This window comes from Pocillopora damicornis, chromosome 7, assembly GCF_964200805.1.
Source record: "Pocillopora damicornis chromosome 7, jaPocDami1.2, whole genome shotgun sequence".
NCBI classification, from domain to species: Eukaryota; Metazoa; Cnidaria; class Anthozoa; order Scleractinia; family Pocilloporidae; genus Pocillopora; species Pocillopora damicornis.
In genome coordinates, this window is record NC_142676.1 from 2,061,766 (window position 1) to 2,077,389 (window position 15,624).

At 39.2% G+C, this 15,624-nt stretch overlaps 4 protein-coding genes across 7 annotated transcripts in view; 1 reads left to right on the forward strand and 3 right to left on the reverse strand.

Moving 5' to 3' along the window:
* Nucleotides 1-774: 774 nt before the first annotated feature.
* Nucleotides 775-4,974, reverse strand: LOC149041986 (uncharacterized). Its single transcript, XM_089213285.1, has 2 exons — nt 4,187-4,974; nt 775-3,893 (listed from the first exon to the last, which is right to left on the reverse strand). The coding sequence occupies exons 1-2, from the start codon at nt 4,920-4,922 to the stop codon at nt 1,675-1,677; spliced, it is 2,955 nt and encodes a 984-aa protein (XP_089069411.1). The 5' UTR covers nt 4,923-4,974; the 3' UTR covers nt 775-1,674.
* A 1,599-nt stretch (nt 4,975-6,573) lies between these two features.
* Nucleotides 6,574-7,156, forward strand: LOC113667789 (pterin-4-alpha-carbinolamine dehydratase). Its single transcript, XM_027183647.2, has one exon. The coding sequence runs from the start codon at nt 6,635-6,637 to the stop codon at nt 6,944-6,946; it is 312 nt and encodes a 103-aa protein (XP_027039448.2). The 5' UTR covers nt 6,574-6,634; the 3' UTR covers nt 6,947-7,156.
* Nucleotides 7,157-7,908: 752 nt separating this feature from the next.
* LOC149041987 (uncharacterized) lies at nt 7,909-11,176 on the reverse strand. Of its 2 annotated transcripts, none has more exons than XM_089213295.1 (3): nt 11,036-11,176; nt 10,250-10,558; nt 7,909-9,191 (listed from the first exon to the last, which is right to left on the reverse strand). In XM_089213295.1, exons 2-3 carry the CDS (start codon nt 10,466-10,468, stop codon nt 8,952-8,954), a joined length of 459 nt encoding a protein of 152 aa, XP_089069421.1. In that variant the 5' UTR covers nt 10,469-10,558; nt 11,036-11,176; the 3' UTR covers nt 7,909-8,951. The 2 variants fall into 2 exon arrangements, with proteins under 2 accessions (XP_089069421.1, XP_089069420.1); XM_089213294.1 differs by having other exon boundaries at nt 10,682-11,168.
* A 321-nt stretch (nt 11,177-11,497) lies between these two features.
* LOC113665478 (uncharacterized) overlaps nt 11,498-15,624 on the reverse strand; it is a 32,235-nt gene continuing 28,108 nt past the window's right edge. For all 3 annotated transcript variants that reach the window (XM_089213293.1, XM_089213292.1, XM_089213291.1), the window contains 3 exons: nt 13,518-14,946; nt 12,872-12,969; nt 11,498-12,521 (listed from right to left, as the gene is read on the reverse strand). In XM_089213293.1, coding sequence (XP_089069419.1) covers nt 12,171-12,521; nt 12,872-12,969; nt 13,518-14,946 — 1,878 coding nt within the window. In that variant the 3' untranslated portion in view covers nt 11,498-12,170. The remainder of the gene's footprint in view (nt 12,522-12,871; nt 12,970-13,517; nt 14,947-15,624) is intronic.

Consider the following 15,624-nt stretch of genomic DNA (forward strand, 5'->3'; position numbering starts at 1 on the left):
TCATCATCGATCAGTTGTAGATCGGTTCGCGTAGCGAACATTAGTTTGGTCACGTGAAGGGGGTTTAGTAAGCTAGTTTGTTTTTTTCCTTATTAGTAATTACTAAACACAGCGGACACGTAAAATGAGAAGTAACAATTAGGCAGGAGTTTATGTTTGGAACAGCCTGTAGAGCAGGCGTCTTATAGGGCGAGGTAATGTTACCTTCTCGCGATCTTTCATTCGACTGGCATGCCGGCATGGTGGATTCGGAGTTTTGAACCCCCTAGCAGATACGAGTCTAACAAAATATTTAAAGGAGGTTTAGGCCCCTGGAAGATGTAACGTCCTTTTAAATCTCCATACCCTTTCAAAAGAGGTTTCATTCCTTTGAGAACCCTTGCCTACAACAAATTCAAGTCTTTCTTCTTATTCACTTTGAAATAAGTAAATAAATGGGAATTAAGCAATGGACATTCTACTAGGTGACTCTTCTTGTCCACTGTTTCCCATTCAAATTGGAATTTGGAATGTTGGTTTTTGTGGAGGGAGGAAACCCTGAGGGCCTGGAGAAAAACTCTTGGAGTAGAGATGAGAACCAATAACAACCTAAACCCACATGACGCCAGGCTTGGGAATAAAACACAGGTCACAGTGGTGGAAGGCAAGTGCTCTCACCACTGTGCCATTTCTGTTCCCCTTAAGGTCTGTCAGTTTCCTAAAGCTCATCTCTATGTAAATTGCACATTAGTTATGAAGTCCTTAGTGTGGTACTGGAAGAAACTGAGAATTGTCTTGGGTTACTCTATCAGTGATGATTTGTATTTAATCAATTGATGCCACTGTCAACTCTCAATTATCAGAACTCCTGGGACTGGGTTGAATACATGAAGTCTGGATAATAATATGACACCCTAAAGTGCTAATGTAAATCAGTTTGTTTCAAGCTGCCACAGCTTGTGGTCATTGATAATTCTATCATTCTTTGAAGAGGCATTAATGGTTAGGTAGATGTTTCATAGGAAAAAGTTGTTAAGGATCATGAATGTGACTAATTGATATTCATTAAAATAAGGGACCAGAGAAGTGAGTCTTGATAATTAAAAAATCTGCATTATTGAGGTCTAAATAATTGAGGTTTGGCTATACCAAAATTTTCTTTGTTTCATTAAAGAGGAATGCTCAATCATTGTTCAAAAGGGTTTGATGAATATTTGATGAAACATTTCATATACCCTTGAACCACTGACACAGCTTCTAAAGAACACACTTAATTTTAGCTTAATGTGCCAGTAGGCAAATACAAGTCAGCTGCCTCCTAATTTCTCACTCACTCAATCTCAATCACTCAATTTCATTGTGATCATCATACTAATGAAACTTCTTTCTGCAAGGTTTTAAAATATCAGTAGTGAATTTTCAGAGCCACCTTAATAATGGTTGAGTTAGATTGAAACCATCGCAACCAATTCCTCAGCAAAGAATTAAAAATAGTGGACCAAGGAGCAAAACTTTTTGGGTTCCTCAGACACTATAATTTTGACTTTTATGGCTTCTGGCTCTTGGTTAGTGGTAATGATTTGTTGAATTAAAAAGTGGAAGAGGACTCATCACCTCTCTGAATCCTGGTCCCATCTGCATTTTTCTTTCACTTGTTTCAAATAAATGAGCACTCACCTATGACCTCTTAAAATTTTAAATTTTGTCAAGCAAAAATTTGTTGGGTGGTTGGTGATCTGGTAGTTGAAGTGTGTCGCTCATTGTCAATGCCTTTTGTTTCCACTCTTTTGCTTCCTCTGGGTTTCCATTTTTCTTAAACCAAAAGGCCATTTGAGTCATTGCATAGATCTTCCACCTATGATTCTCAGTTAGTTCTTGTTCAGCAATTTTTAGAGATGCTTGAAATAAACTCTTTGCATCTTCCATCTGAGCTTGAAATTGATAACACACTCCTAAGTTGGTAATTGGCAGAATGCATTCTTTCTGCTCTTTAATACCAACACTTTCCATCATTTCCAGAGCTTGTTTATAAAGTTCAATTGATTTGCGTCGGTCAGGAGCTGATCCTAGACCCTTCTCACCATGGAAGAGGTGAAAATCTGCAATTTCCTTCAGAAGTAGAGCAGTCATAATGTGAGAGCCAAGATTTTCCTGAAAAATCTTTAATGACGCATTGAACTTTTCCTCAGCCTGGTCACGTTTATTTTGTCTGTTGTCATTTCGTCCAGCATAAAGCAAACTCATGCCTTTCTGTACAAAATCCATTGGTTTGAATTGTTTACACACCTCCAAACTTTTAATGAATTGTTCTTCAGCTTTGGAACAGTTTTTCACATCAGAGAGGAACCGTGCATAATTACTGCAAAAGAAAGCCTCTGACACCTTCTCATTGTCAAATTCTTCAGAGTGATCTGAGTGTAGGTCTGCAGCCTTTTCAATCAACTTCTTGTATTCATCTTGATTACCGATTTTCCTATACTCATGCCCTAGGAGGCAGAGAAGTTCCACTATTTTAGTGACAGGCTGTTGGTAAGACATCAAAAGCTGATCAAGCTCTATAAGGTGCCTCAAATAATCACTTGGTAGAATACACATTTCTAAAAATGTACATGTCTGGGAAATCTTCTTCACTAAGTTTTCCATAGTTTCCTTCAGTTGAGAATCTTGTTTTTCTTGTCCTTTGATGAAGAACTGAAAGAAGTACTCAAAGTTATGCCTGTCCGTGTTAAAAGAGTGAATTGCCTCTTGGCACTTGTCCTTGCTCCAGTAGCACATGGCAATGTCCACTAGGTGGGAAATAAAGTGGGTGCAGGCCGCTTTTTCCCCCTTCAGCTGTAAGGCTTTATCAGTCTTCTTTGCAAATGTTTGAATAAATTGATGAATTTGATATCTGTATGGGGCCGGTGTCTCAATAAGAGAGCGGTTTTTCAAGGAACGGAGAATTGATCCATGATCACCTTGATAATCAATTTCCTTAATAACAGCTTGGGCAGCAATATTACAGAATGAGCCTGGAAAAACTGACAGAAGTACCAGAGCCTTTTGTTCATGTTCTCTCAAAAAGTTGAAAGAAGTGTAAATTGCTTTTTCAACAGAATTTTCATCACTTTCATCCTCTTTGAGGACATCCAATGGCTTTTCCTCAAGGCGTTCAATGAGCTGATCTTCAGGACAGTCTAAAAGCAACGAACCAACGATGCATAAAGCTAGGGGTACACAACCACAAAGTTGAACCACTTTATCTGTCTTGGAGAGCCCCTGTTTCACATTTGTATTAAGGACTTTGGACAAGAGGAGTTCCTGTGCGTGCTCAGGGGATAATGTTCTCAATCTCACACATTTCATTTGCAAATTGGGGTCTAATTGAAATAGTTTTCGAGTCGTGATAACAAATGTGATCTTAGAGTTTGATAGAGTTCTCATGTCCTTTAAAATGGTTACAAATGCAGTTCGATCACCAGATTCGAGAACATCATCTGCATTGTCCAGAATGAAACAAACTTTCTTTTCCTGTCGTGAGCTCCAATTTCTGAGCCAATATTGCGGATCTTCTGGTGGTTGAGAGAGGTTTGCCCTGCATGAAAGGATCATTGAATTAGCTACTTTAACAATGGCTTCTTTCGATCTGAGTGAACACAACAAAACTGTCCTCTCTTCATTCCCATTGGATACCAATTTGCGGTGCACTTCCATTGCTACAGCTGTTTTACCAATTCCGGGTCCTCCAGTAACAAGAACTGCAGCTTCACTTTCAGTTCCAATTGCAGCGGTGATTTCTTTCAACTCTTTGGAACGGCCAATGACATTTTCATCTGTAAGACAGTCTGAAAGGTTACTTGTGGCTTGCCCTGAAATAGAAGCTTGAATGTTGGGGCATCCTTCAGCTGTAGCTGCATTCATTAATTTGGGACCATCTACAAAGTAACATACAAGTTATAATACCTTTTTGGCATTTATGCTGTAACAAACTTAATGTTACAAATTGAAATCACTTCCTTAACTCAAACAACGTAATGTTCCATTAAAAAAAAGCAACAATTGCTCAGATGGGGTTCATCTAGAACGAAATCCTTGCATAACTAGACATTAAGGATAAGAAATCAATCTGCACATTAGAAGTGTGACAATATGAACATCCATGAGTAGGTACACCACAAGTAAGGCAGAGAATGTGAGGAACGTAGCGAAAATCTTATTTTGAACATACCTGTAGGAGAGGGAAAGAAGAAGAAGGAAAATATAGATCCGTCGTCAGCAAAATCAAGGCATCCAACCGCACTAAACTCGCCGTCTCGGTTTTCTTGACGCAAGATCACAGCACAACCTTGCATACGGTTTTCGTTGCGAGCGTGTTCTAAGTGTGTCGATGAAACGTTTTCAAAATTATCCTTCTTAACGTTTATCACATCAGAAGATTTATCCTTGTCGTCCACGAAAACATACAGTAAATCATTCGATTCACTTTGATTCACTTTGGTCCCCTGGAATGGTCGATATGTAAAAATGCTCTCCTTCTTGGAGTATTTTTTGGAGGGTTTTACTCCAATGAAAACAAAGTTGCCAATTCGAAGGAAGTCCTTTTGATCTACGATTTTATTTAGTTGAACTATTTTCTTCTCTGAATTTAACTTTTGAAACTCCAAATGATAATTTTCCAAGGAATCATTAGTATCGATGACTTGACTGATTGTTACGAGGCAATAACTATAGCTTTTTTCGATGCTGATGCTACTGGCTGGATGTGGACTGGCTAGTAACTGGCTTTGGAAAAAAATGTCCAAATCCTTGACAAGGAAGCCAAAACCTTGAGTTCCATCGGGGCTCTGACCGGTTCCTTCCCTTCCTTCCCTTCTAATCCGACATACTCCCAGCTGCCATTGTTCTCTTTTTCTTGCATTATCCCTCTGAACTGTTCTTGGGGTGTGGTATATAGGTCTCCACATGATAGTTGACTCGCTAGTGTTTCACATCGAAGGCGTTCGTCGAGGGTCGAACACACAAGTTTATAGTACAGCGGTTAAATTTAAAATAACTCATGTAAGCTTCAGCACTTGTTCCCCACGAAAAATTCAAAAAAGAATTGTTCTACACTGTCCACAGTAGATACGACTATATACACTGTCTACAATTGGTACAACTATCTACGCTGTCTAGTGTAGATAGTGTAAATCCAAAGCGTTCGAGGTTGTGTGACGTCATTTATTTAATAAAGTTATCGATCAGTTTTAGATCAGTCCGCGGAGCGAACATTTAATTGATTACCGGGGGAGGGGGTTTAGTAAGCTAGTTTGTTTTTGTTCCCTTATTAGTAATTAATGAACACAGCGGACACATAAAATGAGAAGTAACAATTAAACAAGAGTCTATGTTTGGAGCAGCCTGCAGAACAGCTGTCTTAATAAAGCGTTATGTGGATTTAGATGTCATGTCGTGAAACTATTTTTGATTCATGTGACGTGATGTTGGGCAATGTTCTTTTTTATTCACTTGCAACTTACGATGGGCGATTTAGAACATATCAGAACATCTCGTTTTTGGGAATATTATACGATTTTCTTTCTTTATTCGTAATCTTGGAGATCTAGGCCCAATCAAAATATTAATTTTTTTCCCTAGAACCAGCCTTCAATGCCCTTCATTCCGACCAAGAGTCGACGATACCGTTTCGCAAGGGATATGAGTCGTCTTCCTCATTGTACACGCCCCAAAGATTGAAGAAAAAAATATTTAGATCGCTGTGCTCGTCGAAAAGAATGAAATGAAGAGTGAACTGAATTGAGAGAAAAAACTTTGATATTCTTGAGTTTCAAGCATGTTTACGATGTGATTTGCGTGCCAAAACATTTTGCCGTTTTATTATTTTACCCAGACACCAGTGACAAAGGTTAGTGTGACCTTTTCATCTAAGGAAATTGAAACCCAAGATAAACTTTACCACGGGTAAATTCAGGTAATTTTCCCTCGGTAAATAGCTGTTCCACTGGTAAAAGTTTGTAGTGTGAATACAGCTAAGAACTCACAAGATCGTAAGAGGATTGCATGACTTCACGTTCATTAATCTTTTCTCCATAAGCACGCACTGGATATGAAATTGTAAATATGCACCAAGCGCGAATGGAATAATTGTTTTATTAATTCTTCTTTTAACGAAATTACGGAAATTACAAAGTAGGTTCACTTGAAATAAGCACATGGCCATTTTTTGGGTGAGATTTGAATGATAAAGTAAGCTTTCCTTTCAAATTTTAAAACCAGCGGCTCAGAACTGGATCATAGTTTGGCGGTAAAGCTAACAAAGTTTTCCTCTGCGTGATTGGTTTACAATCATGATCAAGTCGATAGTCATGAGAGTTAGGGGAACATTTTTCCTCTACCGGGGAGGGGAAAGTAGCAACAATAAGTAAATGATGTAAAATACATGCCTTTGCTTTGCATTTTATATAATTCAAGTTAAAACATTTTCCTTTAGTCAATATTTTTGGTGTTCCCATGTCGTAAGAGGATGTGTTCTCGGAATAAAGTAGTTTCTGTTAATAAGTAAGGTAATATTAACTAACCCACTCCTCCCACAGTAATTATATTTGGTTTGCCTACCGTATAATTCTTCGTTCATTTTACTTGCTTTGATTTTCGTTAGAGAAGGGTTCATGAAATCATGACTGATCCTGCTCCAAAGCGCCTGAAACTTGAAGAAGAAGAGAGAAACTCGATGCTTTCTCCGTTACTTAAATTTGGGTGGACAGAGGTGGAAGGAAGAGACGCGATTTACAAAGAATTTCTTTTCAAAGATTTTAATCAAGCTTTTGGTTTTATGACACGTGTTGGTTTGCAAGCGGAGAAAATGGATCATCATCCTGAATGGTTCAACGTGTACAACAAAGTACAGATTACACTCAGCACACATGACTGTGGAGGACTGTCTGAAAAGGATGTCAAACTAGCCAACTTCATCGAAACCGTCGCCTAATGAGTCGCGAAGATCGAATTGGGTTGGATTCAACCAAATGCAAACTATGCTTTTAGCCTTTTTTTGATAGAAGAGGACTGGCTGTTTTACTGACCGCGATGGTGTTCATCGCACATTTATAACAGGCGGTGCTGGTTGTACAAATTCTTATGATAACCGTCTTTAATTAAAAATCTATTAAAGTTTGAGAGAATGTTTGTAACCAACACATTATCCACCTGTTTCATCTTTTGTTTTGATCTCATCATCAGTTAAAAATATCCCTTAACACTTTAACCCCTAAGAGTGACTCGCACCTAATTTCTCCCAGTAATATCACCCCTGAGTCATGCATTAAGGTCACAAGAGTAAAGGAAATGATCACCAACTAAAGCAGTTCTTGATTGTTAAACAAGTTCTCCTTGTCAGCAACTCGGGAAACATGTAGAGAACAGTTTGGAGAATATGCATACTGATATGCATTATCTTGTCATAAAATGAGAAAAGGAGCTAATTATATGTTTTTTTTCATAAAAAAACTTCTCTTTGCCTAATATTTTTCCATCTGAAAGTTACCCTACATCAGGATGTAAAGGGGTTCAGCACTCCGATGCAGGGATGGTAAGGGGAAGGAACATGGACAGGTTGGGACAGGAAGGGGGAGCTTCTCTTGGTTCAAGAGGCATGTTTCCTTCAAAAAATTTTATTTTTTTGATGAAAATAGCATGGGGAATTACAGCCTCTGAGCTCTGTCAATCCTGTATGAGTGAGTTCCTTTGGAATGATATGTTACTGGATCAGTGACCCTAGATTGCCTGGATTGTAGTTCTTCAATGAGTCTGGTGACCCTGGAGTACTAATCTTTTTGTTCCTTTGATCAAACACTTTTGAATCTCTATGAAAAGGGTCAGAACCACATTGCTCTATAATGGGAAAAGTGATTTTGTTTCATGTATTTACAAAAAACTTGCTTGCTTTACACATTTTTCTTTCACAATTCTCTTTATTTAAAAACTTGCCTATCAGCTTAGGAAACGAAGTGGGGCTCCCTAGATAAACACTACTGTCACCTTTTTATATCTGCGCTTGCCAGGAAAGGCATCGTAAAGATGAACTTTGTTTGTGAAACACTCTGTCTACTAAAAATGCCTTATACTTAAAATATATCAAAATCACAAGTTTTTTGCATTTGTGATGTTAAAATAACATGGTTTACCTAAATTATCTTGTCATAAAATGAGAAAAGGAGCTAATTATATGTTTTTTTTCATAAAAAAACTTCTCTTTGCCTAATATTTTTCCATCTGAAAGTTTCCCTACATCAGGTATACCTCAGTTTTATTCAATTTTATTTTCAACATGATGGTTTCATCTTGGAGCACAAGTTATTTGTGTAGGAAACAAACAAATTGTAAAATTGTATGGTTAATGGGTCTTTATTACATGAGGTGATTCTAGTGGCTGGGGCTGATTGAAAGGTTCACCAACCTTGAGCCATGGTTATGATAAATAACCCAATTTCTAACAATTAAAAATTTCAACAAAAGATCACAGGCTGTTTCTCACATTGTAATCTCCTACCAATAAATATCAAGGTCAAAATATACAGTAATTGTATTACTTGCAAATGTTTGGGTGTAGGCTTTAACCCTTTCACTCCATGAGTGACCAAGACAGAATTTCTCCTTACAATATCAATACAATATCAACCAGATAAGTGATGAGAATAAAGAAAAATATCAATTTGGGGATAATTAGTTGATCCAATACTAAATTCTCTGAACTAACATAATAAGAATTATGTGTTTGACAATGAGGAGAATGACAAATTTGATCTGGGAGTTAGAGGGTTAAACAATTGCAGTAGCCAATCAATCATATATTAACTTTGTAGAAAACTGGATGTTTTATCCTAAAGCAACCATATAAGACTAAAATAATTAAAACAGCAATCATAATATGAAAATCAATTTCTTTCTGAGACAAATTATCTAGAGTAGGTCATAACAGTTGAAAAAAAGAATTTCTATTTTTCTCTCACAACAAGTTCCTCAAAGCCAGTTTCATCATCAATCTCTCTAGTAAATGACAATGTGTCGCAGTTTCCAATGACAACCTCAGCAGTAGTAAAAACTTTCATGTTTCCCATAACATGACCACCTATGACATTACCATCTTTGTCTGAAAGGGAAGTATGCAGGTGTCCTTCATCAGCCAGTGTTCCAACGAGTGAAACAATCTCATGCCTTCCTTTAACCTCAATGATCTGAAGAAATAGAAAACGGACATCAAAATCTTAATTTAATGGTCTGATTATTTCAACATTTAAAAAGTTAAGCCATTGTTTAACAAAACCACATCCTAAACAATCTTCAGTATAGCTTAACCTTTGTTTTTTGTGAACAGTGTCAAGAGGGCTGAAAGCTAACAGTGAAAGGGCATTTATTTTATTAAATAATTGCTCTTATAGCAAAAGCCTGAGGCTCACTGATTGCATAAAACCGTAGTTTTGACTAACTGACCCAATGGGTTCAAGTCATGGCTGAGGCATGGGGTTGTCTTTAGGTGATACAAATAACTTCTTCACTCAGGAGTATAGATAGGTACCAGTGAACTGTAACAGAAATCAGAAGAAAAAAAAGGGGGGGGGGGAGTTGGGGAGGGAGAGGGCAACGTAGAGTGGACTGGAACACCATCCTAAGATGAGGTAATACTTCTGATCCCTTCAGTTTAGGCTAAAGGATTGAGTATGGGAGTTTGGGATTTCTCGTGAGTTCTTGAAAGAAATACATTTATGTTACATGGCCTTCTGCTTGTGGGTAGGGTGCTGTAATTTTTATTGCAGCTGCCAATTCATTACAACTGTAAGCACCGGCCTCCCATCCCACATTCAGATCCCTAACAGTATCTACCTGGAGATTTCAACTTGAGCGGGAAAGAAGGTGATCAGTTCTGTAAATCAACAATTACAATGTGTCGCATTTCCTAGTGCACTCCCCACCCCTCACCTCTCGGGACTAGCGTTTTAAATTCACCACCAATCAAGAAAATCAAATTTTCAGCCCAAAATTTGCGTGATCTCAGACAAGTGAGCCCACATCATTGCTTTTCTCATTAAAGAGCCTTACGTAATCACAAGCCTACAAAGCTGAGGTGCAAAATAGGACGGGTTTCCGCATGTTGAGATGAATAACTACAGCAGACCTCGGCGCAAACATTTTCTTCATCGGGAAATAATGCTTTTGCTAATAATCATGAAAGAACCCCAATATACAGAAGCCTGTCTGAGAATAAAAAAAACTATCAGTCATGCGATTTCCTTACCTCATTCGGTGTGTCTATTGACGCATTAGCCAACCGTAGTGTAGCTTGAGTCACACTTCCTACGCAAGAAAGAACGAACGGTGCCCCAAGTTTCTTAGTCTTGACGTAGTTCAGCAGACATTCCCTTATTTCCTGGCCTGGTTTTAGTCGCAGTGCATAACAGGATAGCGTGCTGCCAGGTTCGCTTCGGAAGCGCTTGTTATTCCTTACGTCCACCATCTTGAGGGTAAGCTGCGTGACTTAAGCGTGACATAATGCATTGCTGTCCCGAAGGGGATCGATCACGCACGTCATTGTCGACCCAATCACCTTAAGAGAGGCAAAGAAGACTCGCAGTTTACAGTCTCAAGGTCGCGATCTACACAGAACTGGCTACATCGTGAGAAAAAACAATGATACTCCGTATAAAAATCTCAAGAATTTGTATCCTACCTAAGCTTAGCTAATTCACCATCCTTTATGTCGGAATTCTTCAAATTCAATTCGATACGAATGTGCGAGGGCAGAAAGGAAGTAATCTGATCGATTACTTTGCGCTACTGCATACTGGCCCTCGGACCGCCTTAGTCGTGTGATAACCAAAACATTAGATAATTCTTGCTCACTAACACTGAATTATTAAAAAAAATTCTGATGAAAATAAAGTAAAACAAAAGATCTGACAATTCGAAATCCAGCCATTTCTGAGGGATTCGCTCCTGCTAACTTGTTGAGCCATTTCTACGTTGGAGGTTCCTTTGGAGCTCATTTTGACTGAGTGTCGAAAAGCCAAACCAGAGTAATTACCACCGCCATTATGAACGAAGGGAAATATCACAGCGAGCCACGGAGAACCCACAATAAACAAAAGTGTCGTAAATGATCTCGCGACAAACAATCACACTGGTTTGATGTGGACTGTATTTATTCTCTCACTCACTCACAATCAATTAACCCAAATCACCTATCATATTTCTGTACTTCCGTCACGCACCTATAAATAAATTCAATGTAACGCTTTGGTCACGACACTAGCAAGCTGCTGGCAGAGAAGAAAAACGCGTGTAACCAAGTTATGACTGGATGTAGTTTTGAATCTGATTGGTTGAAAATGTGGCAAGAGTTTTCTGGACCAATCACAAAGCGAAATATAGCAAACTAAGACAATCCCGGATTACTTCAGAAGTTCAAAAGTAAATTGAATTTTAGCAAAGACAGTAAATGTTAACTGTAAGGCAGATACTGCAAGTAAAAAAGAGACAGACAAGCTAAATAATTCACTGTTTTATTAATTTACATTTTGGCCTTTTAATATGCAGTTTTGAACAAAACTATGGATTTTTTCTCATTAGATTACTCATGAAGTACTTTGATGACTATCTTTAAGACAAAAAAAATACGAAAATATGTAGAAAATAGCAGCTTAAATATTAAAGCTGCAGAAGTTTGTCCGATGATTGAGTTGACGTATTTCAAGATGGGTGAATCCTCCAACCTAAGTTGCATTGGATGTACGTAAATAATGAAGTCATGATTGCTCTTAACATGAGCAAACTGCATTTGACTGCCCTCGCCAACGTCATAAGGAACTGTTCCAACCTCATCTGTTGTTTTCCATGTTAAGCTAGCAGTTAATAAGAACAGCGATAGGAAATTCCAAATAAAAGTCCAGTCTTAGCTCCTTAGAATTGCAGTTTACCACATGTGATGACAAGCTAATGGTAATCAGTCATGTATGGAATAGACATCATCTGCGGTAGCATTCGCCTGTTCAGGTAAACCAAGGGCAAACACTCAACAGTACCGCGGTAACTAGACTAACCCAGGACACGTTCATAGTAATCTCTAAGCCATTTTAATCAAACCCAACCCATTTTCCTAGTCATACTGTTTCAAAGAAAGAGAACTCTCGTCGGTTGTGCTCGCAACACGAAAGTATTCCTCATTGTTTAAGTTTCTTCGCGACCATTTCCAATAGTCTATCAGAGTACTTTTCTAGTAACACTTCATGTATTTCAACCTCCTCTTCAGGAATTGAGGAAACAGAAAGCTCAGAAGTCCTCCTGAAAGGACGAAGTTTTGAACCAACTTGGTCCAGGTTTCCGGTGGAGAAGCTGAGCGCGCCGCCGAGTGGTCTAGGAGCAGTGCCGGGTTTACCCCAGGGGAGGTAGGAGAGTTCCCACTTCCGCCGACGAAGACGCGAATCGTGAATCTGTTCCTCTATGGCTGAAAAAGTGCTGGTAATGTACGATAACAACTGGTGATTATCGTCCGAGGGTTCTCCATTCAGAATCTGCAGGTGCAAAAAAAAAAAAAAATAAATAAATAAATAGATATCACAAATTGGTTAGCATTAGACAAAATGGTCGAGTGCTTTAAGAAATGATCTCCCGTTTAGAGACTTACTTAGTGACCGAGGCTACATGCTACTTTCAAACAATTGCACAGCTAGGATCAGCAATATCATGGAGTTTTGAACTTTCCACCAAATGAGAAGTGACTTACTTAGCGCTAATTCATAAGAGTGATCGTGAACAGAAAGGGCTCAGTTTGACATCTCGGTCGATTCAAGCCAACTAATTCCTCTCTGGGAATAAGTATCCTCTAGTTAACTATAACAACCCGAAACTTTTTCTTTCTCACCTTAGACTGAACATCCATAACCTTTTGAAAAGCCTGCACAAGGTGTTCAAGGGTTTCCTGACATGTATTTTGATCAATATCGGTGGAGTTAGCAGCATCTGTAAGGGTTGAACAAGAACACGACCAAAGTTTAAAAGGCTTCGTTTGTCTTACTTTATTGCGGTGTCGTCTACGATCGTTGCCATTTACTATTGTTATGGTGTTCGTTGGCTAGGAGGCAGTCTCGAGTAAAAACTTTCCAAGTTCAAATGGAAAATATGACAAGTTTTTGAGGAACTCTGCCTGGTCTATTCACTGTTCACACCTCTGGAGGCGTCTACAAAGTTCAACCATGTTTCAGGACGCGCTAAACTGAAATGCCCTACATTTCAGATTACAAATTTTGGTTCGGTATGAAAGAAAAATTCACGTGGCCAAGGTAAGCCAAGACTAAGGATGGGAGAGGTTATGGAGGACTGTAAATAACAAACTAAAAAAGAAATTATTAAGCACAAGGCGTAGGAATAGGACATAAGATTCGGTTGCTTGTCCAAAAATGATTCAACTAGCCTGCAGGAGTACCCTTACAAGACATAAAAGGAGTACCCTTGCTAGACATAAAAGGAGCGTTCACACAACATAATGAACTTTTTACCATGATCCTTACCAGTGGAAGACTTCCGACTTGTAGAGGGAGGACTGGTACTCAACAAGTTCGACTCAGACATGCTCAATCTGAGTGGCTCAGGCGGTGGTGACGCAATAGCTGCAGACAGCTCAGCTGACAGTTCACTGATATCAGACATAAAACTCGACCCGCTACCACTCCGAGAGGTTCTGCGCGGTGACAAGGGCTTACTGGTTCCCAGGTCCAAAGTGTTCGATTTCTTTTCAAGGGTAGAACCTAGGACCGGTATAGCTTCGTTACCAGGCCCATCCAACGCAGGATTCAGCTGCTCGTCCGGAGGTGGTTTTCGTCCTGTCGAATATTCATTACTAGTTAACAAGCTGCCATTAGTCGAAATATCGTTTTTATCGGAAGTTCCATTCAAAACGTCGGTGTGTTCTTTAAGATTTTTTGTAGTTGAAACATCATTATTATCAACCGAATTTCGCTCTAATGGTTTTTTCGTCTGAGTTGGGGTTGTCTCCAAAATACCGGCGCTTGACTTGGGTCGTTTTTCAGCTGTTTTTATTTGATTCGGTATATCCATAGTGTCAACAGTTCTAGATGGCGGCACACTCGGATCTAAAATAGACACTTCTTCTACTTTGTGTAGTCTGTTACCTATGTCACCTAACGACCGCGATTTTTCTCGTCTCTCCTCACTAGAAACCCGTCCTTTCTTCTCTCTTAAAGGAGCATTTCTGGACGAAGTAGTCAAAGAAGTCTCGTTTGTTTTAGCGCCAGGCGGCTGAGAAGTTTTTCCCGCCAGCTCGGATGACGTATTAGACGATCGCCGCTCAGGCTGTGGTTTAGTGGGTGACTTTTTGTCTTTTTCTTCTTTTAAAGTTTTTAATGTGCTTTCGTGGTGTTTCGCTGGCTGGGAATTCTTCATTTGTTTGTCAACAGGCGGTGTGGACGAACGAGGCTCAGTTGGTTTCTTATTCAACTTGTCTTCCCTCTCGTTTTGTTTTAGCGCGTTTTTCGACAGCATGTCAGGTGGGGTTGAAGATCTGGGTTCAGAATGCCTTTTATGTTTGTCTTCTTTGTCATGCTTGGAACTTCCCCCTAGAATTCCCAGCGATTTTCGCCATGATTTTCCCTCAGAGCCCCGCCGTTCAAGTTTACCCCCGGAGGTAGATTTTAAATCAGATATCTCCTTGACCAGTGGGGGTGTGGCTCTTCCTTTCTCTTTGTCTTTTTCCTTCGATTTTGCTCTCTCTTTTTCTTTCGAGTTTTCTTTTTCTTTTTCTTTGTTTTTAGATGACTTTGACTGACTGAAAAACGCAATCAAATTGGACGCAGTACGCTTGGATTTCTCGGTATCGTCAGCCTTTGAGACATTATCTTTCTTCGACTCAGGAATATCTTTCTTAGCCGACTGATCCTTTCGTTCCTTCTTGCTGTTCTCTTGGACATCTGCTAATCGCGTCTGTAAATAACATCAACCCAAAAAAAATACTCACTGCCAGGCGAACATCAACATGGAAAATTAACTAAACAAGACAACACGTAGCTATGACGCGCATACGCTAAAATGCGTACTTAACTTTGAAACAAGCTCTGAATCGCAATTCTAACAATCAGTTCTGTTACATATCCTTGTAAACTAATTGAGAAAAGTGATAACATATGAAGGTAACATCCGTGAACTGTTTAGTTTCGCTTTTCCTCGCAACTACTTGCTTGGCAGTACGGTGATATTAAGGAAGAGGTTACATCAGGGAGTTAGAGTTTAAGTAGGAGTTAGTCAGGTATTCCAGAGATATTGCACCAACTTTTTTCTGGACTACGAGCAACCGCTGCCTTTTGGCGGAGTCCGTTGTGCGGGTCAAGTTGGTGAGAAGAAAAAAAAAAACGCAGACCTCTGGGAGCAAGGCACACGAAAAGCAGCGCTTTAATATTTTTTTTTTCCCGCTGACTTTTGCGTTTTCAACCCGCGCGACTGACTTCGACGAAGAAGAGGGACTGCTGGTAGTCACCCAAGTGATAAAAGGTGATAGAACTGAAGTCATTTTAAATTTTGAAGAATCATGATGGATAAGATTATCAGGATTAAAGATGAAGGTGGGTCACAGGCTTGATCGCGAAATTCGGGGTAGTATCTCTA

Bases quoted from the DNA above. Each gene is read 5' to 3' on its own strand.
- LOC149041986 (XM_089213285.1), bottom strand. From the start codon at position 4,922: ATGTGGAGACCTATATACCACACCCCAAGAACAGTTCAGAGGGATAAT. The intron at 3,894-4,186 runs GTATGTTCAAAA...GTTACTTTGTAG, and splicing joins CTTCTTTCCCTCTCCTACAG to ATGGTCCCAAATTAATGAAT.
- LOC113667789 (XM_027183647.2), top strand. From the start codon at position 6,635: ATGACTGATCCTGCTCCAAAGCGCCTGAAACTTGAAGAAGAAGAGAGA.
- LOC149041987 (XM_089213295.1), bottom strand. From the start codon at position 10,468: ATGGTGGACGTAAGGAATAACAAGCGCTTCCGAAGCGAACCTGGCAGC. The intron at 9,192-10,249 runs GTAAGGAAATCG...CTATTTCTTCAG, and splicing joins CAATAGACACACCGAATGAG to ATCATTGAGGTTAAAGGAAG.